The sequence below is a fragment of the Malus domestica genome, chromosome 10 (assembly GCF_042453785.1).
Source record: "Malus domestica chromosome 10, GDT2T_hap1".
Taxonomy (NCBI): Eukaryota; Viridiplantae; Streptophyta; class Magnoliopsida; order Rosales; family Rosaceae; genus Malus; species Malus domestica.
Window position 1 is genome coordinate 34,904,380 of NC_091670.1, and position 22,677 is coordinate 34,927,056.

Below are 22,677 nucleotides of genomic sequence, written 5' to 3' on the forward strand. Positions count from 1 at the left end.
AGGAGAAGCGTTAGCCGAGCTCGACCGTCAAATGGCCGAACTAGCAAAACGCCGTTCGGTCATCGCTTCTGAGCTTGCGAGGGACTTCGAGTCAGGCGGGAAGGATCGCCTAACTGAGTATGCGGCGGCCAAAAAACGGGCCGAGCGCCTGAGGCTGGACAAAAAGAATCGGCAAGCCGAAGTCATCATGGCCGACGTGCGGTGGTTGGAGTTGAAAGCTCTGCTCAGCACTCTTCTTCCCTCGTCTCCTTGAATGTATTCGACCTACCCATTTTTGTAATACCTATCAATTTTAATGGAATGATTTTTTCTACAACAATTTTTTTTTTATTCACGCATTTCCCATGTGACCGGATAGTATTTCTTCAAGAACTTCCCATTAATCGGTAATTTGTGAACTACTCCAGTCCGGTCTTTAAGATGATACGCCCCTTTGCCGTATACCTTATGCACAATGAACGGCCCTTCCCAATTCGGCGACCACTTGCCGAACCTAGGATCTTTTATTCCTACGGGCAACACCGTTTGCCACACCAATTCACCCTCGCCGAACGTTTTTTGTCGTACCTTTTGATTATAGGCTCGCTCGGCAATCTGTTTTTGTGCCACCAGTAAGTTATAAGCGTCAAGTCGCGCCTCTTCCAAATCTTCTAGTTCCTGTCTCATGGACTGATTATATTCGGCGCTAAACAAACTACTTTGTTCAATTAATCGCAACGAATTTATGCTCAACTCGACTGGTAGCACCGCATCGTGCCCATAAGTCAATGCGTATGGGGTTGTTGCAGTCGCCGATCGGGGCGACGTTCGGTATGCCCATAATGCCTCGTTCAACTTCAAATGCCACATGCCAGGCCTTTCTTTTATTATTTTTTCGAGGATGCCAATCAACACTTTATTACTTGCCTCGGCCTGCCCATTCGCCTGTGGATAATACGGTGTGGACTGTTCCAGCCGAATTTTCAAATTGGCCGTGTATTCCTTAAACCTTTCGGCTGTGAAGATTGTTCCATTGTCGGTTATGATCGTTTCTGGCACACCGAACCGGGTCACAATGTGTTCCTCCACAAAATCGCAAACTTCTTTAGATGTTAACTCGGCATATGATTTTGCTTCGACCCACTTAGTAAAGTAATCAGTTGCGACTATTATCCATGCATGCTTAGTAGCTCCAGAAGTCGGCGTGATTTTACCGATTACGTCCATGGCCCATCCTCTAAACGGCCACGGCTTAATGACCGAATGTAGCGATTCGGCCGGGACCCTTTGTATAGGCCCATGGATTTGGCACTGCACGCATCCTCGTGCAAACTCGATACAATCCTTTAGTATCATTGGCCAAAAATAGCCGTGCCGTCGAAGTAGCCATCGCATTTTCCGTCCAGACTGGTGAGCTCCGCATACCCCTTCATGAACCTCTGCGATCGCTCGAGCACTCTCTTGGGGGCCAAGGCATAGCAATAACAAACCATCTTCGCCCTTTCGGTACAACTCGTTCTGGTACGTGACATAGTTCGTGGCGTGAGCCCGTGTCCTGCGACTATGTTTTCCGTTAGGATTGTCAAGGTACTGCATAATGGGCTTTCTCCAATCATCTGGTACTGCCTCGGCCGCGCAAATGTCTATAGAGTCCTGCCGATCTAACAACGAAGGCAAGGACATGACCCTGGTGCGTATCACATTGTCTCGACGGAGGATTTGCTGATCAACCAAGGCCGGGTATAATTGTTGTAATATTGGTATCTCCCGGCCTAGCTTGCCCCCAGGAGTTGTGCACCGGAGGCGATTTGAGCCAAATCGTCTGCATCGGTATTATGAACCCGAGAAATATGCTCGAATGTAATACCGTCAAAGGACTCGGCCAAATAGCTGGCGACCATGTGGTAAGGCGCTAGAGTACAACTCATGCAACGAAAAGACCCATTAATTTGGTTAATCACTAGTTCAGAATCCCCGAGGACGAGGACACGAGTGGCATGTAGGTCAAGAAGGAGGCCTAAACCAATGACTAAAGCCTCGTATTCGGCCTGATTATTGGTGCAGTCGAAATCCAATTTGAGCGAAAAATACCAACGATCGTTGTAAGGAGATTGAATGACGATGCCTACGCCGGCCGAGGACGAAGTACTGGAACCATCGAAATACATCGTCCAATAGTTGTCGCGGGTCACCACCATGCCAATCTCGACATCAGCACCCCCGAAATCGTAAGGCGAAGGGTGCTGGGCAAGGAAATCGGCCAACGCCTGTCCTTTCACAGCTTTTTGCGGCACGTATTGCAAACTAAACTCGGACAACGCCATCGTCCATTTCCCAATTCGGCCCTTCACAATTGGCCGGGTAAGCATGTACCGGATAACGTCGGTCTGGGCAATGACTTGGGTGACCGACGGGAGCATGTAATGCCGAAGCTTGGATGCAGCGAAGAACACGGCGAGACAGAGCTTCTCAACGGCGGAATAATTGATCTCCGGAGGACTCAGATTACGGCTAAGGTAAAAGATAGCCTGTTCCCGCCCGGCATCGTTGTCTTGCGCGAGGAGGCAACCGATGGACTCGTCGACCGCCGAAATGTACAGCTTGAGAGGCTTACCGCGCTGAGGAGGGACCAGGACAGGTGGGTTTGTAAGGGAAACCTTGATCTGCGTGAACGCCGCCTGGTGCTCCTCATTCCACATGAACTTATCTGAGTCCCTGAGCTTCAAAAGTGTGGAAAATGCTTTCATTTTACCTGCCGAATTAGCAATAAATCGGCGTAAAAAATTGATCTGGCCGAGTAAGGACTGTAATTGTTTCTTCGTTGTTGGGGGTGGGGCGGTGACGATTGCGCGTGCCTTATTCTCATCGACTTCAATCCCACGATGATGTACGAGGAAACCAAGAAAATTCTCGGCCGATACACCGAAGGCACACTTGGCAGGATTCATCTTGAGGTTGTGCTGACGCATACGGAGGAAAGCCTGTCGGAGATCGTCCAGATGCGTCTGTCGGCGTTTAGATTTGACGACAACATCGTCGATATAAACTTCGACGATGGTGCCAATTAAATCATGGAAGATGGTGTTCATCGCCCGTTGGTACGTGGCGCCGGCATTCTTGAGGCCGAATGGCATGACAACCCATTCGTAAGTGCCGAGTGCCCCCGGGCAACGGAAAGCAGTTTTGTGCACATCGGCTTCGGCAATAAATATTTGGTTGTATCCGGCATGTCCATCCATAAAGGATAAGATCGCATGATTCGCCGCGGCATCGATTAACAGATCTGAAATCGGCATTGTATACTCATCCTTGGGCGTTGCCAGATTCAGATTTCGAAAATCGGTGCAGATGCGCAGCGCACCACTTTTCTTTAATACAGGAACAATATTCGCCAACCATTCGACATATCGAGCTGTCCGAATGAACCCGGCTTTCAAAAGCCGAACTAGTTCGTCCTTGACACTGAGTTGTACTTCGGTCGAGAATCGACGAGGTGGCTGACGGAAAGGCTTGAATCCGGGCTTAATACGTAATTCATGCTCGACTAAAGCACGATCTAAGCCGGGCATTTCATGATAACTCCAAGCAAAACAATCTTTGAATTCCGTAAGCAAGGCCCGCAACTCGTCCTTCATTTGTTGAGGAAGTAACGCACTAATAAACAAAAGTCGTGGGTCATCGGCCGTCCCAACATTAATCTCTTCCAAAGGGTCCTTAACAAGGGGCCGATGATCTTCGAGCTCGGCCGGGGCGGCTCGAATTTTATCAAAAGATAATACAGGCCCATTATCTCCCTCAGCAAGGAACTCGACGAGGTTGACGCCCGAATTTGGTTGTTTAGATATCGTATACCAATGGGCCAGCAGTCGTTCCATAGTAGATGAAACCGCGGCCCTACGTGCTTCCCGATCGGCGTCAAACATCGGTTTCGGGGAGAAAGTTAGCTAATCCGAGTCTCGCCGAATCCTGCTGGACAGTCTCGGCGCCAACCTCGATAGCTTTCTGAACGGAAATCCGAGTCGGCCGTCCCTCTTCATTGAAGCCTTGCAACGTAATATAGCCGACGTGATCGTCATAATACCGTGCTTGAATCATGTTGGCTTCGAAGGGCTGGCTATGGCCGGATGAACAGTGACCGATTTGCCGTCCCAAAAGACAAGCACTTGGTACAACGAGGAAGGAATACAGCTGGTTTGATGAATCCAATCTCGGCCGAGCAGTGCATTATACTCGGTTTTGGAATCAACCACGAAAAAGGCGGTCATATGGGTGCGACCGGCAATATTCACAGTTAACGGAAGCACACCTTTAGTGTGGGACTTGTCGCCGACAAAACTGCTCATTGTGATCCCCGACGGAATAAGTTCGTCATTTGAACGGCGCAAGGCCTTCATGATGTTCAGGGGCATGATATTGACAGTAGCTCCACAATCGACGAAAACTTTAGAAACCGGATATCCCTCGATGTGTGCCGTTACATACAATGGCTTTAAATGGTGAAGTTTGGCGGATGATAAACGAGGGAACAATTCGGCCAAAGCAGCCTTTAGACTATCATCTTTTGTTGTTGGCTCGCCTTCAGCAATTGATACAAAATCCACATGGCCGGGTTCCTCAGCAACCACATCTCCATCGAGGAAATTTGGTTGAGCCGTGCTTGATTGAAAATCAGCAGGTAACACATGAACCATACTGATTTCCATATTATCCAAGACTGACGGGCCCAACTGGTCAAGACCTTCCTCGTTCGGTTGGTCAGCGACTACGTATTCAGTTATCGTCAGAGTCGGACAATGAGATTCTTCCGTCCCTTCTTCAATAATGTCACTCGGCGGAGCCGCTTCGGCCACTTGTTGGTTCTGCGTGATCGCCTCAGGTAAGGTCGAGATTGACAATGAACTTGGGGTCAAAACCTGAACCTGCTCCTGGTAGTGTAGCCGAGCATCCCTAGTGTCAAGATAAGCATCCAGACGGGCAATACGTGCGATTTCATCGGTCATAAGGCCGAAGAGAGAAACCGCCGAAAATACTTCAAAGTGATACCGTAAATACTGAAGGTCCTCCAGCGAGAAAGGAAGGTCGGCTGCATTGATATCGATGTACGGGTCGACTTCAAACCCAAAAACACGAGCTTCTCGTATGTGCTGGAACCTTGCTTTCAATCCGGGGTCTGAGGTTTTCTGGATGATCCGCTCGGCATCCGGACAAGTCAGGATTAGATCAATGATGTCCTGGCATGCCTTCGGCAAACCATATAGATCGTTGGCCGAATGACTCTTATGAAATTCTCGCATATACTCTAAAGACTCCCCAAGGAACGGGGGATGCAAATTCCGTCTAATTTTGACCAAAGGCTCTTGCATAGCTAGCGGGGATAATTTGCTTTCGGCCTCTTGCCTGAAATGTTCAAAACGTGCCTTCATTTCCCCCGGTCGAATGAGAAGTTTGATCCGTTTATCAGCTGCTTCAAACATGGTCTCGACATCTTGATCGACCAACCGTTTCCCCTGAGCCAACTCTGTCATAATTGCTGGAGGTGGTCGGTCCTCTTCAGTGGCAACTATATCCTTCGGCCGCCACTTAGGGGCCGAAGCTTCTTGGGCTACTTGTCGTCGAGCCATGCAATCTATCCGTTGATGCCGGCGTTTCTGAGATTTGGACAACGCGGTGTAAACGCCCCTCGAAGAATGGTATGTATACCAACGTTGATCTCTAGGCTCGGGAGGCTTGAAGGTCTTTTGACTCCGCGATGATCCTGAACCGCTAAAATTACGCTTATAGTAATCATCGTCATAAAATGAAGCATCAAAATCGAGGCGCCGCCTGACCGGGGGTGTCTCTTCCACCCGTGCTTTAGGACCGAGCCTCCCAAAAACCCCATGATGTTGGTTTTCATTGGCTATCTTTTGCCGAGTTACGGCCATGGGTTGCGAAGAAGGCTTCTCCTCTGGTTCATTGTCGACCTTCGCTTTACATTTCCTACACAGAACCGCCGTCCCACTATCTTCATCGGCGCTACACTCCGTCATAGATTTGACAAGAGCGAGCCCCGTTAAGGCCGCAGATGGTTTATTCGAACGCGAATCGGCCATGAACCGTGGCCGAACATTCTGATTCCACGGGCGTTGTGTCTCAACCACTTCAGCCTTGCCTTTCCCTTTGTCCTTGGGTAGGTACGCGTCGACCATATTTACTGTTGCCGTGGGGAACGGATCAGTATCAACACTCATCCTCTTCTCGGGGAACTTCAGTTTGCCATTATCAATCCAGCTTTGGACGTTATCACGAAATACGACGCAATTGTTTGTCGTGTGTTTGCTCGAATTGTGGTATTTGCAATACGCATTTCCTTTAAGCTCTTCGGCCTTAGGAATGTTATGACCGGGCCGAAGCTTAATGATTCTTGCTGATAACAGTTGGTTAAAAATTGCGTCAGCCTTGGTGATATCAAAAGTATAAACCTTTGACGGTTTCGATGTTCCTTCAGTGGCCGAGCGACTTTTGGCTTCTCTAGAATCAACCTGAGTCAATGCCTTGCAAATGTATGGCTTATCTATTACTATCTCAGCCGCATCCACACTAACACATTCATCATCGGTTGATGCATAATTAACAGTAGGGTTCTTGTAAATCGTTCCCCGAGTTGGGGTCTTCGAAGTCTTTTCCTCACGGAGCAAATAATCATACTGCTCGACATGTTGGGCCAATTCGTACATATCCCGAAAATTTGCCCCCAAGAATTTCTTTTTGTATTTGACGTCGAGGCCATTCAAAGCAAGCCTGACAAATTCGACTTCGGGTAAGGGCACTCGATACCAATTCCTGGTCGATTTGAACCTGGTAAGATAATCCATTGGTGACTCATCAGATGCTTGAGCCATCCGTGCTAACGAAGAGACTGACATCTCCATCCCCGGCCGATAAAACTGCTCGTGGAACTTCTCGACCAACTCCTCCCAATTTTGGACAGAATTAGGCGGGAGATTGATGTAACAGGCAAACGCCGAGCCGGTCAATGAAAAATTGAACAGCCATAACTTGTGGAAATCACTATTAACATCTCCGCATTGCGCGGTGAAACGAGCCACATGCTCCAACGAAGACAGGGACGATTCACCAGCAAAAAGACTAAAATCTGGGATCTTGAAACCCTTCGGGTACCCAAACGTCTCCACGTAAGCTGGGTACGGATGAATAAACTTGGGAAACTTTGGCCCTTTCTTCATGGCCGAGTCGATCATCCGCTGAACTTCGGTCATATCAACAGGTGTTGCTTCGACCCTCTGGTTGGTCCCGTCTAACCTGCTATTCGACCCTCCTCCCTTCTCCAAGTTAATTGGTTTAAGCGGGGCAGGAATGGGTTCGGCCGGTACAATCGATACCGAGTTGTTTCCTGGTAAACAATGTTGGCGAAGATCAAAAGGCCTGCTGCCACCAACTTGACTAACCAACATTTCAAGCAGCCTGGTTTGTCGATCATTGGAACTGAGTATCGCGTCATGCAGCTTGTCAATGCCTCGACTAAACGTCTGCTCGACTGACCGAGACTGCTCGTCCAGTCGCTTTCGAAGAAACGACCTTGTTGGTGGATCAGATCCTTCACAACCATCCTCGTCACACTCTTCTACTATCCCTTCAGTGAGAATGCAGGTGTTCCGGTTAGGGATTTCTGGACCGCGGAGTTGACTGCCGAGATTAACTTCTCTCTCTCGGCGGGTCGCACTCGTGGACTCAGGTGTCACGGCGCCAATGGGATTCTGCGCTTGTGGCACACTTTGTCCCGTGCTTTGATTCGGCAAATCAGCTATCGACTTTCCCATAGTGATTTTCTTTTTTACCGATCGTGTTTCAATTGGCATGAACTTCGTAGTTTAGCACTGGGTCCCACTGGGCGTGCCAAAATGTTGACCCTAGAAACTACAAAGCCTACGTGGCGCGCAGGCCGAGTATATTCTAAGCTAACTACGTCCTTTGGTGATTGCGGGGCGTGCCAACTCGTCGGCCGAGGCTCGGCCGAGGAGTAAATTTGATGATGCTGCGTTGGGTCGCGCTACTGACTTCTGCGTCTTGCGATTGCGGCCGAGAAAGGAACACGTCTCGGCCTCTTGGGTTCTCGAGCCTGAAGACAAGGCTGCTATTTCTTACAAAGTTCACGAACCGAATTCGGCTTGCAATGTGCCGAATGTAATAACTGTGACACCTCACCTCGCCGAGAAGGCTAATGAGATGACCTCGACCAACAAGGATTCGAAAACCCTTCTCGACCGAGACTTAGATAGGTAATCGACCGTTCTCGCCGCAGTGCTGTTGATGCCAACGGAAGATACTGCGAGACCGACCGACTCTACGGTGACAGAGCTATCTATGCCGACTTAAGATATCACCGGTTGCTTCCACAGTGCTGTTGATGCCAACGGAAGATGTGTCAGCGAAAAAAGGAAAAGAAAAAGATCTCAAGTTGTGAGAGTTGCGCAGGGCAATTTTGTATTGATTTTGTGGGGCTTCTCCTGATGCACAGCGTCCCCTATTTATAGTGCTGAACCTTGAGTCCGAGTTTAAATCCTACTCGGACTAGGTTTCCCTCTCCGGATTGCCTCGACCAGTCCTACATCTACTAGGACTATGAACCTAGTCCTTAGCTAAGCTGGATTAGTTTCCTGGATATTCGATCCCGTCGAGACTCCCCATTGCACCAGGATTCGTCCTAACCGCCCTAGGTTTGGATTCCCACGGGTTGACCGATCCATGGTCCTTTTGCCGCCCGGCCTCCTGGGCCGAGAGTGATCCTACCCTCGGCCCAAACTATTATTTTGGGCCCAAACAGGTATATACTCAGTAATAAAACAAAACCAATATTTTTGTACGTGTGAGTTCAGGTTCTAAATCCAATCACTTCTTTTCTTCCATACGAATTTAATTTATACTTTCACTTTGTATGTATTAATGTCAGACGCAGTATGTTGAATGTATTATACTAGAATTAGAATAATTAATCTGATCTGAATGCAGTGAATTATATAGAACATTACTTCAACAGCTTCAAATTTATAAACCTAAAACAATTAATTGCAGCCATAAAACTAAAAAACAAATAAAAACATCATGGCAAAATCCCCTATGTTCTGGAGCCCAAAGAAAAGCCCAATGTTCAAATTCGTCCAGCCCGGCCCGTCCAATATTAAAGAAACCCATCATCCTCCTGGACACTCTCACTCCCAAACTCTCAGACCTCAGTCCCTCGACAGTTCCCTCGACTCCAATCGTCCTCCCCCTCACCAACCGTCGATTCTCCTCGGCGAACACAACGGCACCACCCATCATCCTCCTCGACAACATCCCAGAGAACCCAGGCCATCACCCCTGCCGTCGATTCTCTCCTCTTAGACAGTAACCCCGGCCGTCGTGACCGCCATCACCCCATCACCGTCGTCGAGGACACTGGTACCAGTCATCATCCCTCTAAAATTTAGGTAATTTTGAATTAGGGTTTTGTTATTAATTTGAATTTTGGGTGTAGGAATTTTAAATTGGAATTTGGGATTTTAGGGTTTTCGAACTAGGTTACTAGAGTTATTTTGCAGTAGATTGATGATTGAATTGGTAATTTTGCAGTAATTTGGCAAGCTTTGATGCCTTCTAACTTCTAAGTTCTTAAGGAAATTAGATACTAGATTAGTAGAGAGTGTGAGTCTATACATTTCTTCTTCCTTTTGAGTTGAGTTGGATCTTGGATGCAAAAACTGGTCAAAATCTTGGTCTGCATCTGCACCACAATCATTTTTCATGGAGCTTTCGAGCCCCACTCTGAGTTTGACAATATGTAGTCTCAAACCATTTGGTCTGTTAGAGCACGGAGTCGTGTTCTGCATATGCATTAGTATTTGGCTTTACCCTCGGCCCCTCATCTGCATATCAAATTTCGCTTTGATTGCTGTTGCAGTTGTGTCAAATGTCCAACCTTCATCCACCGTATAAAACGCTCTTCTGTGTAAAGGATCATTGATGAAAAATTACAAAATTTCGTTTGTCCTCTTTGATTCAAAAAATGATCTTTGAATCTGAAAATGCCGTGAAGAAAATTGAGTTGCTTTATCTATTGGTATCCGAGGAATACTTTAGGTTTTCTAAATTTCCAGTCTGTTAATTTGGTAGTCCTACAATCTTGTCATTCCTGGATCAGAAGCAGACCGGAATATTTTTTTTTACTTTGTGAAGCTGCTACTAGCATTTCTGTTAATAATTCCTCTATTTCCTAAATATCATTTATCATACTGTTTTATTGTAAATTTCCCAAATGGTCTAGACTCTAGAGTAACTCATGTTTATGTTGTTTTGGATTATTTGATTCTTGGAATTTGGATGTCTTGGACTTTCGGAAATTTTGTATGTTGATTTGTTTTTTGGATGTTGGACGATTTAATATTGTTATTTTGGATGTATTGTTAATCTATGAACTTGGATGTTGGACTTTGTATTTAGATTGGATGTGAATAATGGTGAATTTGTGCAAAATCTGCATAAATGCAATATTCCCAAATCCTAATGTTGGACTTTAGGATATCTAATCTGAACCGTTTGTAATTAAAATGCAATTAAATCCTAACGTTGGACTTTAGGATATTCCCATCTTGTATACTTTAGGATATTCATCAAAATGCAATTAAATCCTAACGTTGGGCTTTAAGACACAATAAAATAAATTAACTTTTATAAAACCAAATTACTTCATATAATAAAGCAACTCAACTGCACTGGGATTGTTGGCCAAAAACAAAATACACTACAGGCAATGATGGTTTAACAAAACCCAATATAATATATCAGTTAGAAAGGGGCCAAGCGACCAAGGGAATTTCGAAAAATTAAGTCAGGTAACTAGATATTTCTTTTTAATGTCAACAAGTAACTAAATTTTAATAGATTAATTTTGCGTTAACAGTTTCATACAGCCTGCAATATCTAAATTAATAACCTTATGGTTCCAATCATTTAATCAAATCATTTGTTATCGAAACTTTCCAGTCCTTTAATCTAAACATTAGTTATTGAAACTTATGAAATATACTGTCATGCTTGAGTTCAAACTTTCCAACTTCATAGCTACATCTCAAAAAATTCTCTTTGTTAACGGTAAAACATGCAAGTCTGCAAAGGAGGTAGAGGTATAAACGTACCTGATTTCGAGCTAGAAGGAGATGCTCAGCTTCAGTCTCGAGCTCAATTAAGCTTTTCTGGAACTGCTTCATGGTCTCATCTATTCTTTACTCCTCAATAAGTATCCACCTAATCGTATTCTGAAACATAAGCCATTATATGCTATTCTTAGTCTCTAAAAGAAAACTTTGTCAGGGCATAGAAACCAAAAGAGTGGTCTAAACGGAAACATGTCATCCGCTTTAAAACCCGGTCATCCCAAGAACAAACACAAAGACGAGCAAATATGATAATATACAAAGAAAATCTAAAAACAAGTGAAGGAGAAAGAAACATAAGAATCTCATCAACTTTCCAAGCAATTTAGACATCTCCCATCAAAATTTTCTTGCTTAGACAGAAAACATTATTATCTGACTGAAAAATATCTAGCCCCTTCTAATACACTTGAATTCAAATACAGTGTAAATATCAAGCCAACCACACCTACTTAGTCTAATAATCATACAAATAACACAAAATAAGCAACCGTCCACACTCTAAATCTCAAAAATCCGAATTAATGATGCAGAAATAATAATGTAAATCCAAAAATCAGAAGAAAAATTAGCAAATGTATTAAATACCAAAAAAAAAAAAAAAACCAAATCAAAGAAATACCTGATCAAAGAATGGAGACGATTAGATGATTTGTTGGGAATATTAGTGTGGGTAGATGAGAAGCGGTGCTAAACCCTAGAAATTTAAAAGGGGAAGAACAATACCAAATTGAAAAACGATGCTGATTCATTTGTAATTGAGGATACGAGATGGAAATTGCAAATATTCACAAGGGTAATTTCGGTAATTTAGTCGAAATACCCCCTATCTGTTTCCCCTGTCAAACTTTTGGCAGTATACTAAACACGGGCTTTACTCGGTATTGCGTAATGTTTAGATTAAAGGATTGGAAAGTTTCGATAACAAATGATTTGATTAAATGATTGGAACCATAAGGTTATTAATTTAGATATTGCAGGCTGTATGAAACTGTTAACGCAAAATTAATCTATTAAAATTTAGTTACTTGGTGACATTAAAAAGAAATATCTAGTTACTTGGCTTAATTTTTCAAAATTCCCTTGGTCGCTTGGACGCTTTCTAACTGATATATTATATTACATTACGCAATACCGACTAAAGCCCGTGTACAGTATACTGCCAAAAGTTTGACAGGGGAAACATATAGGGGTATTTTGGGTAAATTACCGAAATTACCTTTGTGAATATTTGCAATTTCCATCTCGTATCCTCAATTACAAATGAATCAGCATCGTTTTTCAATTTTGTATTGTTCTTCCCCTTTTAAATTTCTAGGGTTTAGCACCGCTTCTTATCTACCCACACTAATATTCCCAACAAATCATCTGATCGTCTCCATTCTTTGATCAGGTATTTCTTTGATTTGTTTTTTTTTTTTGGGTATTTAATACATTTGCTAATTTTTCTTCTGATTTTTGGATTTACATTATTATTTCTGCATCATTAATTCGGATTTTTGAGATTTAGAGTGTGGACGGTTGCTTATTTTGTGTTATTTGTATGATTATTAGACTAAGTAGGTGTGGTTGGCTTGATATTTACACTGTATTTGAATTCAAGTGTATTAGAAGGGGCTAGATATTTTTCAGTCAGATAATAATGTTTTCTGTCTAAGCAAGAAAATTTTGATGGGAGATGTCTAAATTGCTTGGGAAGTTGATGAGATTCTTATGTTTCTTTCTCCTTCACTTGTTTTTAGATTTTCTTTGTATATTATCATATTTGCTCGTCTTTGTGTTTGTTTTTGGGATGACCGGGTTTTAAAGCGGATGACATGTTTCTGTTTAGACTACTCTTTTGGTTTCTATTCCCTGACAAAGTTTTCTTTCAGAGACTAAGAATAGCATATAATGGCTTATGTTTCAGAATACGATTAGGTGGATACTTATTGAGGAGTAAAGAATGGATGAGACCATGAAGCAGTTCCAGAAAAGCTTAATTGAGCTCGAGACTGAAGCTGAGCATCTCCTTCTAGCTCGAAACCAGGTAAGTTTATACCTCTACCTCCTTCTTTGCAGACTTGCATGTTTTAGCGTTAACAAAGAGAGTTTTTTGAGATGTAGCTATGAAGTTGGAAAGTTTGAACTCAAGCATGACAGTATATTTCATAAGTTTCAATAACTAATGTTTAGATTAAAGGACTGGAAAGTTTTGATAACAAATGATTGGAACCATAAGGTCATTAATTTAGATATTGCAGGCTGTATGAAACTGTTAACGCAAAATTAATCTATTAAAATTTAGTTACTTGTTGACATTAAAAAGAAATATCTAGTTACCTGGCTTAATTTTCGAAATTCCCTTGGTCCCTTTCTAATTGATATATTATATTGGGTTTTGTTAAACCATCATTCCCTGTAGTGTATTTTGTTTTTGGTCAACAATCCCAGTGCAGTTGAGTTGCTTTATTATGTGAAGTAATTCGGTTTTATTGAAGTTAATTTATTCTATTGTGTCGTGTTAGTAACACAGTGGAGGATTGTGTTTGTTATATGAAAACGCAGATGGTTGAAAATGACAGGGTGAGGAATGGGAACAGAGAAGCACTTACATCTCTGAGGAAGATAGCTCGGACAACCAAAACTAGCGTTCCATCTCCTTTCGAGTCAATAATGAAGGAGATTGGAGGGCCTCAATCAAGACCTCTGGTGAAGGAGGTATGCCCTACCTGTGGCAACCATGACTCAAATGACCGTACTTGGATGATGTTCCCGGGAACTGATGTCTTTGCAAGGATTCCATTTCATGCTGCCCATACCATCTTGGAGACAGGTTTTCTCTCAAGCCGCTTATTTTTCATTTTATGCAACTATTTGGGACATATATCAACTGTATCAGTAAGAAGTTTAACTCTTTCACATATCAATATGTGCATTTAACCATATCCCGATGGATTAATGAGTAATCTTGAATGTCCACTGTAGTAGCCCTTGTGAGCAAAAAGGGTTAAATAAACTATTTAGGATCTTTTAATAAATTGGTTGAGTTATTTATGAATTCTTAAACTCTTGAAGCTCTAGTGTTTTGTTTAAAAGGCCTATAGATGTTCATGAAGGTGCCATCTTCTTAATGCAATTTCCATTAAGCTTACAAAAGGAAGCTATGCTTGAGATTACCTTGGCAAATTTGAAATAAGATCAGAGGGATTTGTCCAGCAAACTTTTAATTTGTCGACTTCATAGTGTTCTTGCTTGTCAATCATAATTTCTCAAACTTAACCACTGATGCTTCTAAGAGGAATTCATTCGAGTTTTTAGATATGTATTGTTGTCCAGTCTCTTTTACCGCCAAAGTTGGGAGTATGGCTCGTGAACTCTCAGAATTCATGAGCTTTCATCTGTGCTTTCTTTTTCTATGTTTTATAGATATATTATTTTATAAGTCGAATGCTTTGTAGCTTCATTATTTATTTTTCAGAAAGAAGATTCTGAACTTTTGGTTGTTGCCTTTACGATGCAGAACAAGAACAACTTGATTTAGACTCTAGAAGGTTGCAAGGCATTGTGAAGGAGAAATCCCTTGTGATTTCGGGCAAAGGTGCCCTTGCTGATAAGATCTGTCCGGGTGTGCTGAAGTCCTTGGTAACCCTGACAGACAAACCAAGGTGAATTGTGCTTGATGCATTAATATTCAATTCTGTTATAACCTCACATCCACGCCCAACTAAGGAGAAAAGGAATGAATGTTAATCACTCTGGCTACCATCACAGACAGAGCTCCGTGTAGACTAGTGTTCATAATTTTTCCATTGTAGCTCTGGTGCTGTTAACATCAGAAGTTTCGCCAAAACGGGGATTGATTGGAATGGAAAAGCTAGCAGTTGTCACATACTTGCAGAATAGGAAAAGTGTGATGTATCATATTGAAGGGATTCATAATTTTGTTGTTAAACGCTATATTTTTGTGCGCTATTCCATGAGTCCCCAGAATTTATGTTGTTACTTCTTTCGTAGTGCTCATTTTCCTACTTGAATTCAATGAGCAAGACAGGTTCTCAAAGTACTTGAATTCATATGCATGTTCGTCAGGATGCCCCCACATCGGTGCTTCGTGCTATATTTTTCGGCTTTCTGTGTCCTCTTGTGTAAAGTTAGTTCCTCCTTGCCGAATGAGATTGGTGTCAGGTTTGAGGACCATTTATCTTTGTTCTTGGGGGAACCATTTTGTTTTAGGTGCGTGGAAGTTTCGCGTGCCCAGCTAATAGAATTGAACACAAATGAGCTTGTCTTGTATATTCTTGGTTGTCACGGTCAAGGTTGAAATATTCATTGCATTTTAAAACGGGCCGAGTCCGGTTCCTCCAAATTTGGGCCCGGCCCGGCCCTACCCGTGCCCACCCGTACTCCAACAGCAACAGAAGCTATTATCCCCTGCTCCAACACCCAGTTGTTTATTCTGCACCCTCTTCTCTCTCAGAACACTCTCTTCCTACACTCACTATGACGCCCCAAACTCCACCGCGGTCGCTACCGCCATCGCTTCTTCCCAATCGCAGTCACTGGTCAGTTCATTCTGCTCATTGGTATACCAATCCTATTCCCCACAAACCCATCTGATATCTTCACCTCCCAAGCTCAATCTCGACTTAAATCCTGAATCTTTGACCCACGAGCAGGCCATTTCCGTCGTCGCTTCACTGGCTGAGGAGGCAGGTTCCATGGCGGCGCTGAGTTTCTTTTACTGGGCAGTTGGGTTTCCTAAGTTACGATATTTCGTGCGGCTTTACATATTCTGCCAATGTCGATACTTGGCAATGGGATTTTGGATCATGAAGTGGTCCATTGTATGGTGATGAATTTCGCTGAGATTGAGAGGTTGAAGGAGGCTGCTGATATGGTGTTTGAGATGCAGAATCAGGGTCTTGCGTTGAGCACTCGGACGTTGAATTGCGTTCTCGGGATTGCCTGTGATCTGGGTTTGGTTGAGTATGCAGAGAATCTGTTCGAGGAAATGTGTGAGAGAGGTGTGTCTCCTGATTCCTTGAGCTATAAGTCTATGGTTGTTGGGTTTTGTAGGAGCGGGAGGGTTTCGGAGGCAGATAGGTGGTTGAGTAAGATGCTCGAGAGAGGTTTTGTATTGGATAATTCGTCGTTTACTTTGATCATAAACATGTTTTGCGAGAAGGGTCTTGTAGGTCGAGCGTCGTGGTGTTTTGATAAGATGATTCGGATGGGTGTGAAGCCAAATTTGATTAATTTCACGACGATGATTAATGGGTTGTGCAAGAGGGGTAGCATTAAACAAGCATTTGAAATGCTGGAGGAAATAGTGAGGAAAGGTTGGAAGCCTAATGTGTATACACACAGAGCATTAAGCCTAATGTGTATACACACAGAGCATTAGGCTTCCAACCTTTCCTCCTAATATGTTTTGCGAGAAGGGTCTTGTAGGTCTTGTCCTACTGCAAGAAAGGTTGGACTGAAAGGGTGTTTAGACTGTTTCTTAAGCTGGTCTGGAGCGATACTCACAAGCCAACTGTGCATACATATACTGCTATGATCAGTGGATATTGCCGAGAGGACAAAATGAGCCACGCAGAGATGTTGTTGAGCAGGATGAAAGAACAAGGATTAGTTCCTAACACCAATACGTATACTACTCTCATTTCGGGGAATTGTAGAGCTGGGAACTTTGAAAGAGCATATGAGTTCATGGATATAATGGGTAAAGAAGGATTCCCTCCTAATATCTGTACATACAATGTAGTAAATGACAGTCTCTGTAAAAAGGGGAGGGTTGAAGAAGCAAATCAACTGATTAAGGGAGGCCTTCGCCAAGGATTGGCAGCTGATGGGATCACTTATACCATTTTCATATCCGAGCACTGCAAACGTGCTGATATTAATAGGGCCCTGGTGTTTTTTACTAAGATGGTGAAGGTTGGATTGCAGCCGGATATACATTTGTATAGAACTTTGATTGCTGCCTTCTGCAGGCAAAAGAAAATGAAAGAAAGTGAGAAACTTTTTGAGTTTGCTGTGAGGGCTGGCTTGATTCCCACCAAGGAAACCTATATGGCCATGATTTGTGGGCATTGTCGGGATGGAAACATTGCTTCAGCTGTTATGTATTTCCAAAGGATGGGCGACCATGGTTGTGCACCAGATAGTATTATTTACGGTGCTCTGATGAGCGGGCTTTGCAAGGATGAGAAATTGGAAGAGGCTCGTAGGTTATATGATCCCATGATGGACAAAGGGCTGTCGCCTTGTGAAGTCACTAGGTTGACATTAGCGTACAAGTACTGCATGAAAGATGACTCTGCCGCTGCCATGGTTATGTTGGAAAGGCTAGAAAAGAAGCTCTGGATCCACACGGTGAATACATTGGTCAGGAAGCTTAGTAGTGACAAGAAAGTAGGGATAGCAGCATTGTTCTTTCATAAATTAGTGGACAATGACCAGAACGTGGATCGCGTGACACTGGCAGACACAGACGATCTAACCTCCATCGTATCCCTCATCTCGCCGCCGTCTCCTTTCTCTCGCCGATCGTTGGGCCAGTTCCGTCTACAAGGACCACAATGAGCGGAGCTTCTTTGAAGTTCGAAAGCCCCATTTTGATAGGATCAGTGAATTACTTATTCACTAATAAGCATTTTATTACTGTTATGTTAATGGCACCTTGGTGGGGCTAGGCCTTTAAATTGAGCTCTCTCTTGTAACGGTTATGAACTTTTATTAATTCAAAAATATATTCACTGGAGCTCAACTCCTTCTTCTCCCTTCGCCATTCTTCCATTGCTGCAATTGTTAAGGTTGAAGCAGGAACTGTAGGTGGTTGCTATCATTGGTATCACCTATACACGATCCTAGTTTCCCTTCTTGATTGCTCCTTAGGCTGTAAAATTTGACCTCTGTAAATTTCCAGGTTATTCTGGGACTTCGTCAACAACGCAGAGTTCTCTTCACAGCGCATTCCGTGCAGCATAGCTCGATAGCAGTTTTAGGTGAGTCTCAATTGTCTACATATGATTTTGCTTTAATTTGTTCATTTTCTTTCGAATTTCTGTGCAAATATTTTTGTAGCCCAAGTGATTTAAATTTCAAATTTATGTGTAAATTGATAAGTGCCTTCGCCCATGAGCGGTAGGTCTCGGGTTCGAGACTTGGGAGCAGCCTCTCCATAAATGGGGGTAAGGCTAGCCGACATTCACCTCTCCCAGACCCTGCGTAAAGCGGGAGCCTTGTGCACTGGGTACGACCTTTATGTGTAAATTGATAAGTGTGGGTGTAGACACCCAATATGGCTTTTACATGGTGTTGCTATCTGGTTTTTGACAGGATTATATTGGGGACCGTCCAAATTTTGGTTTAGCTGCAGATGAAGCAAGATCAAAAGGTTATAAATTAGAGGTATAATTTAATTTTATATTTGATGCATCATTAGATTAATGAATACAGCGGAACATTGACTTGGCGTATGTGTTTTCGTTCATTTTTTAGAATGGAAAACTGAATTTTGTGTGTTTATGAGTGTGTATATATTCAGTACTTATTTAATTACAGTGGAAGTGATTGAAAATTATCGAGAATTAGTACAAGTTTACACACCAAAAGAAATATATCGAAAATAGCATTATTTAGTAGTAAGGAAAATTAGGGTTTCAATTAAAGGATGGCAGGAGGAGGAGGAGGAGGAGGATGACCTTTGGAGCAAACACCAACTTGGGCAGTTGTTGATGTTTGTTTTGTTTTGGTTTTGGTTTTGATCCACATCGAATATTTCATTCATTTAATTGGAAAGGTTTCCTTTAACACGTAATTACGTTAATTTCATCTTATGAAGTCACTTTCGGGTTTATTATGAAAGCGAAATGAGGTATTTTGATTAAATTTTAATTGCACTCCTTGCAGTGGTTGACTAAGAGAAACAAAAGAGCTCTCTATGAAGTTCTTGAGAATATACTATGAAGGCTCCTATCTTTGCTTCTAACAGTAGGACAAGACCGCGTTTAAAATATGTGTACATCGAAGGCTGTTGAAGCAACTTGGCATCCATGCAATAATAAGCAAGATGTCAAATCAGACAAAGGCAAAGATAATAGTGGTGCTTCAGATGACAACTCCCGCAGAAGGCTTCTCTCAGCCTTGGATTCCAGTGGGGGGGTGGCCGATGTGAGCTGCTGGATATGACAAATGTGCAACCAAGGTGCACTAAATTGTCCATGCCTTTAGTTTTATAAATTATGACAAGGTGATATACATGTTCTCTCTGTTTTTTTACCTGTACAAATGAAATTAAATGTGATTTTGCGAGGTGCTTTGATTGCTGCCAATTTGATTCTGAAAAATAATGTCCACTGTTGTCTTGCATATGATCTTAAATGCTAACTCTGTAGCCACGAATGTGTTATATTTACTGTTAACGTGATTCTTAAACCATCTATGTTAATTGTACAATGTCTTTTTATGTCAGCGGTGTTGAATGTATATAAAAGTCAAGTTGCTTATCTTACCATCTGTGTTCATTCATGATTGTGTTGAATTTATTTTGGTTAAATGTGTCTTATTCATGCGGTTGAGGCTAATACATTCAATTCCCGCAGCAAGGCGCATACATATTTTCTAGTTATTCCTAAAATAACCTCTAATATTATATTTCCCCACCCACTATTATTCCTAAAAATTGAAATGTTATTTCCCCAACAATTAAGTCTCATCCGACGATAATCTACCAACAAATAGATGACCCTCAAAATACTATGTTGCTGTGTGATTCTGCACTCCAATAACTACCATAAATATCTGATCATAATTAGTTACTAGCTTCTTACTCTTTAATTAGAAAAGCCATCCAAACTTTTCGTTAAAAAATTTCTTCTAACCTCATATTTTATGTCTTTCTAGGGAATTCAGTTTACGTATTGTACATTCCTTGCACAATCCAATGTAAGTCTATGGCTCATGTTACTTTTACGGACCAAACCTATTATATTATATATCTTTCAAGGTCTTTATAGGTCATTTTACAAATGGATAAATTTATAATTAAAATTTTTATTAAAAAGTGGGTGAAGACATAAGATATTAGGGTTAAGAATAGCTCTAATTTAAAATGAGTTACTCAACTTTGAGAGGATTCCGACTCGAACTCCAACGTTACAAACCTAAAAAAAATAATTTTCATGACACGAGTATACTATTATGTAGTATCTCATATTAATAAAATAAGGATTTGTGAACAAAAACTTAAACATGTCTTTATTTTATTAAAACGGAAGGCCACCGTGATGGTTTTAAGCCCATACAAAATAGTTATAAAATTATGTTTTCAACCATTAGGGATTAGAAGTAATCGATCCCTTGTGCCACGTCACTGATTGAGGCTATTTCTCTTTTTCTTTTTCTTGAACCGTCGTCTTCATTCGCACTTCAACCTAGATAAGGCATTGCATAACTTAAACTGCAATGAAGAGAAACTACACATAATCTGAGCCATCCAATAAGTTAGAAACATGTTTAGTTGGAGCATAATAAATGGGAGAGATTTTTCAATGTGACCGGTACACAGAATAGTACACCACGCGTCATTATACAAATGGTGGGATATGTGTGCTAAAAAATTAATAACTTAAAAAATAAAATTTCCCATAATTTCTATTAAAACATGTGGTGTACCATTTGTGTTTCCGTCACAATTAAAAATTTCTCAATTAATGGGTTCTTTGTAGGAAAAATAAATACGAAGCTGAATGGAAAAAGTCAAATATTGTAATAAGAAAAATTGTTGTTAACCATCACCGTCAAGTCGTCTTGCATATATGCAATATGGGGATAGCAAAGCGCACAGCCATCGGGCATATTTCTGGTATCTGCATGCCTTGTTGAAACAGTTTGATTAATTTGTGTGAGACTGTCAAGGCTAAAGGCTAAAGCACAGCCATTATTGCCCTAGATGAGATACGTGCAAGACTAGAAGGTCAATAAAAAGACTAGAAGGTCAATAAAAAAGATAGAGACTAATGATTAAGGTTAGCTTACCCTACAATTTCATTTTCGATGACGCGGTTGTACCTGCTCTGCAGGAACTTTTCCAGAAATAACTAAGTGGGAGTGTGAGTAGTCATAAGTCATGACGCGGCGTCAATGAGTCTTTGAGTTGGAACTCACAACAGTTTCTTTCAACACAAGTTATCTTCACGGAAAAGGATCCTAGAGATCCTAGAGATCCCGTGATTTCATCCATTCATCGTATATCGTACGGTTATAAATCATTTTAAAATTTAAAATTTAAGATTAAATATGAATAATATCTAACAAAAACTAATCGATATACGATAAACATGAGATCACGGGATCCCTAGGATCCCAAGTAAAAGGTTCCGAGGATCCTTCTCCAATCTTCACAGCAAACTACTGCTGACATCTATTCTATTAATTTATAGCTATAAAAATACATGCATGTACGTAATATTAGTATCTCTGGCAAATTTTTCCTTGGCTCTTGCAGATCGCCGACTATCGGTATAAGTCTGGGCAAAGACTCGAAGAAAATGAAGGTATATAGATTAATCATCACCGTCACTTAATTTGAAGTAGAGTTTCTTCCTATATATATATACGTAAATTATATCTCAGCGGCCTTCCCTCCCCCAATTACATAACCCAATCGATCTGTTTTTGTTTTTTTGCAGCGCAAGATTGTGATGAAGGTACCGATGAATTGCCGGAAATGCCAAACGAAGGCGCTCAAAATTGCTACTACAGTAGATGGTACTTATGTTTACTCCGGCAGCCCATCACTTTCATTTACTGATTATATTAATTATATGCAGTTTTACTAAATTAGCTGAAGAACATCCGGTTTCGTATGATATTAAATTGTGAAATTAATTAACTAAGGTTATATTAATATATTGTGATTAATAGTACTATTGACATGGCATGGGATTGATCATGGATACATGCAATATGCAGGTGTCAATTCTGTGGCGTTGGGAGAGGAAAAAGACAGAGTGGTGGTGATTGGGGAGGGAGTGGACGCCTTTAAGTTGGCCAAGAGCTTAAGGAAGAAATTCAAGGCCGCCGATATTATCACCGTCGCAGAAGTCAAGTGAATAAGTGACCATCCAAGAGCCTACCTAGGACGTCCTATCTCGCTGCAAGTTAATTAAGCTAGCTGATGATGATCAATTAATATCCATATACATTTTAAATTACTCGTTAATTTAATTAAGTACCTCATACATGTGGGATGACATTGAAATGTATTTTATATGCGATTGAGATTCTATATATTAATTAAACATGTTTAACAATATATCATGGTTGAAATGTATTTTATATGCGATTGAGAATCTGATATGTATTTGGCTGGCCGTATTATTGAATTGAACCTTACAAGTTACAAGGGAGAAGATGATGAGTAGTTTATAGAAAGTTGAAAATTCCCTGCCTTGTCTCTGTTGTTGTGAATGTGGGGTCTTCTAGTTAAGATTTAAATAATGAGAACTTTAATGAA

The 22,677-nt window shown here is 41.8% G+C and overlaps 2 protein-coding genes, 1 long non-coding RNA gene and 1 pseudogene across 6 annotated transcripts; all 4 read left to right on the forward strand.

Annotated features, from left to right (window-relative positions):
• The first annotated feature begins 9,165 nt into the window (after positions 1-9,165).
• LOC108171125 (uncharacterized) lies at positions 9,166-15,213 on the forward strand. Of its 4 annotated transcripts, none has more exons than XM_029110147.2 (4): positions 9,166-9,449; positions 13,081-13,200; positions 13,719-13,986; positions 14,674-15,213. In XM_029110147.2, exons 2-4 carry the CDS (start codon positions 13,117-13,119, stop codon positions 14,820-14,822), a joined length of 501 nt encoding a protein of 166 aa, XP_028965980.1. In that variant the 5' UTR covers positions 9,166-9,449; positions 13,081-13,116; the 3' UTR covers positions 14,823-15,213. The 4 variants fall into 4 exon arrangements, with proteins under 4 accessions (XP_028965980.1, XP_028965981.1, XP_028965982.1 ...); XM_029110148.2 differs by having other exon boundaries at positions 9,185-9,420; XM_029110149.2 differs by lacking the exon at positions 13,081-13,200 and having other exon boundaries at positions 9,185-9,449.
• A 280-nt stretch (positions 15,214-15,493) lies between these two features.
• LOC139187539 (pentatricopeptide repeat-containing protein At4g19890-like) lies at positions 15,494-17,919 on the forward strand (annotated as a pseudogene).
• Positions 17,920-18,025: 106 nt separating this feature from the next.
• LOC114827736 (uncharacterized) lies at positions 18,026-19,613 on the forward strand. Its single transcript, XR_011571973.1, has 3 exons — positions 18,026-18,163; positions 18,498-18,569; positions 19,071-19,613. It is a non-coding gene; the product is annotated as an uncharacterized lncRNA (long non-coding RNA).
• A 1,726-nt stretch (positions 19,614-21,339) lies between these two features.
• Positions 21,340-22,476, forward strand: LOC139187460 (heavy metal-associated isoprenylated plant protein 47-like). Its single transcript, XM_029110155.2, has 3 exons — positions 21,340-21,715; positions 21,851-21,929; positions 22,134-22,476. Exons 1-3 carry the CDS (start codon positions 21,614-21,616, stop codon positions 22,271-22,273), a joined length of 321 nt encoding a protein of 106 aa, XP_028965988.1. The 5' UTR covers positions 21,340-21,613; the 3' UTR covers positions 22,274-22,476.
• Positions 22,477-22,677: the final 201 nt, after the last annotated feature.

What these genes read in the sequence shown, in the direction of transcription:
- LOC108171125 (XM_029110147.2), top strand. Translation starts at nt 13,117, where the DNA reads ATGGATGAGACCATGAAGCAGTTCCAGAAAAGCTTAATTGAGCTCGAG. An exon ending in TCCTTCTAGCTCGAAACCAG is followed by an intron (nt 13,201 to 13,718) that starts GTAAGTTTATAC and finishes ATGAAAACGCAG; the next exon opens with ATGGTTGAAAATGACAGGGT. An exon ending in CCATACCATCTTGGAGACAG is followed by an intron (nt 13,987 to 14,673) that starts GTTTTCTCTCAA and finishes TTTACGATGCAG; the next exon opens with AACAAGAACAACTTGATTTA.
- LOC139187460 (XM_029110155.2), top strand. Translation starts at nt 21,614, where the DNA reads ATGCATGTACGTAATATTAGTATCTCTGGCAAATTTTTCCTTGGCTCT. An exon ending in AAGACTCGAAGAAAATGAAG is followed by an intron (nt 21,716 to 21,850) that starts GTATATAGATTA and finishes GTTTTTTTGCAG; the next exon opens with CGCAAGATTGTGATGAAGGT. An exon ending in AATTGCTACTACAGTAGATG is followed by an intron (nt 21,930 to 22,133) that starts GTACTTATGTTT and finishes TGCAATATGCAG; the next exon opens with GTGTCAATTCTGTGGCGTTG.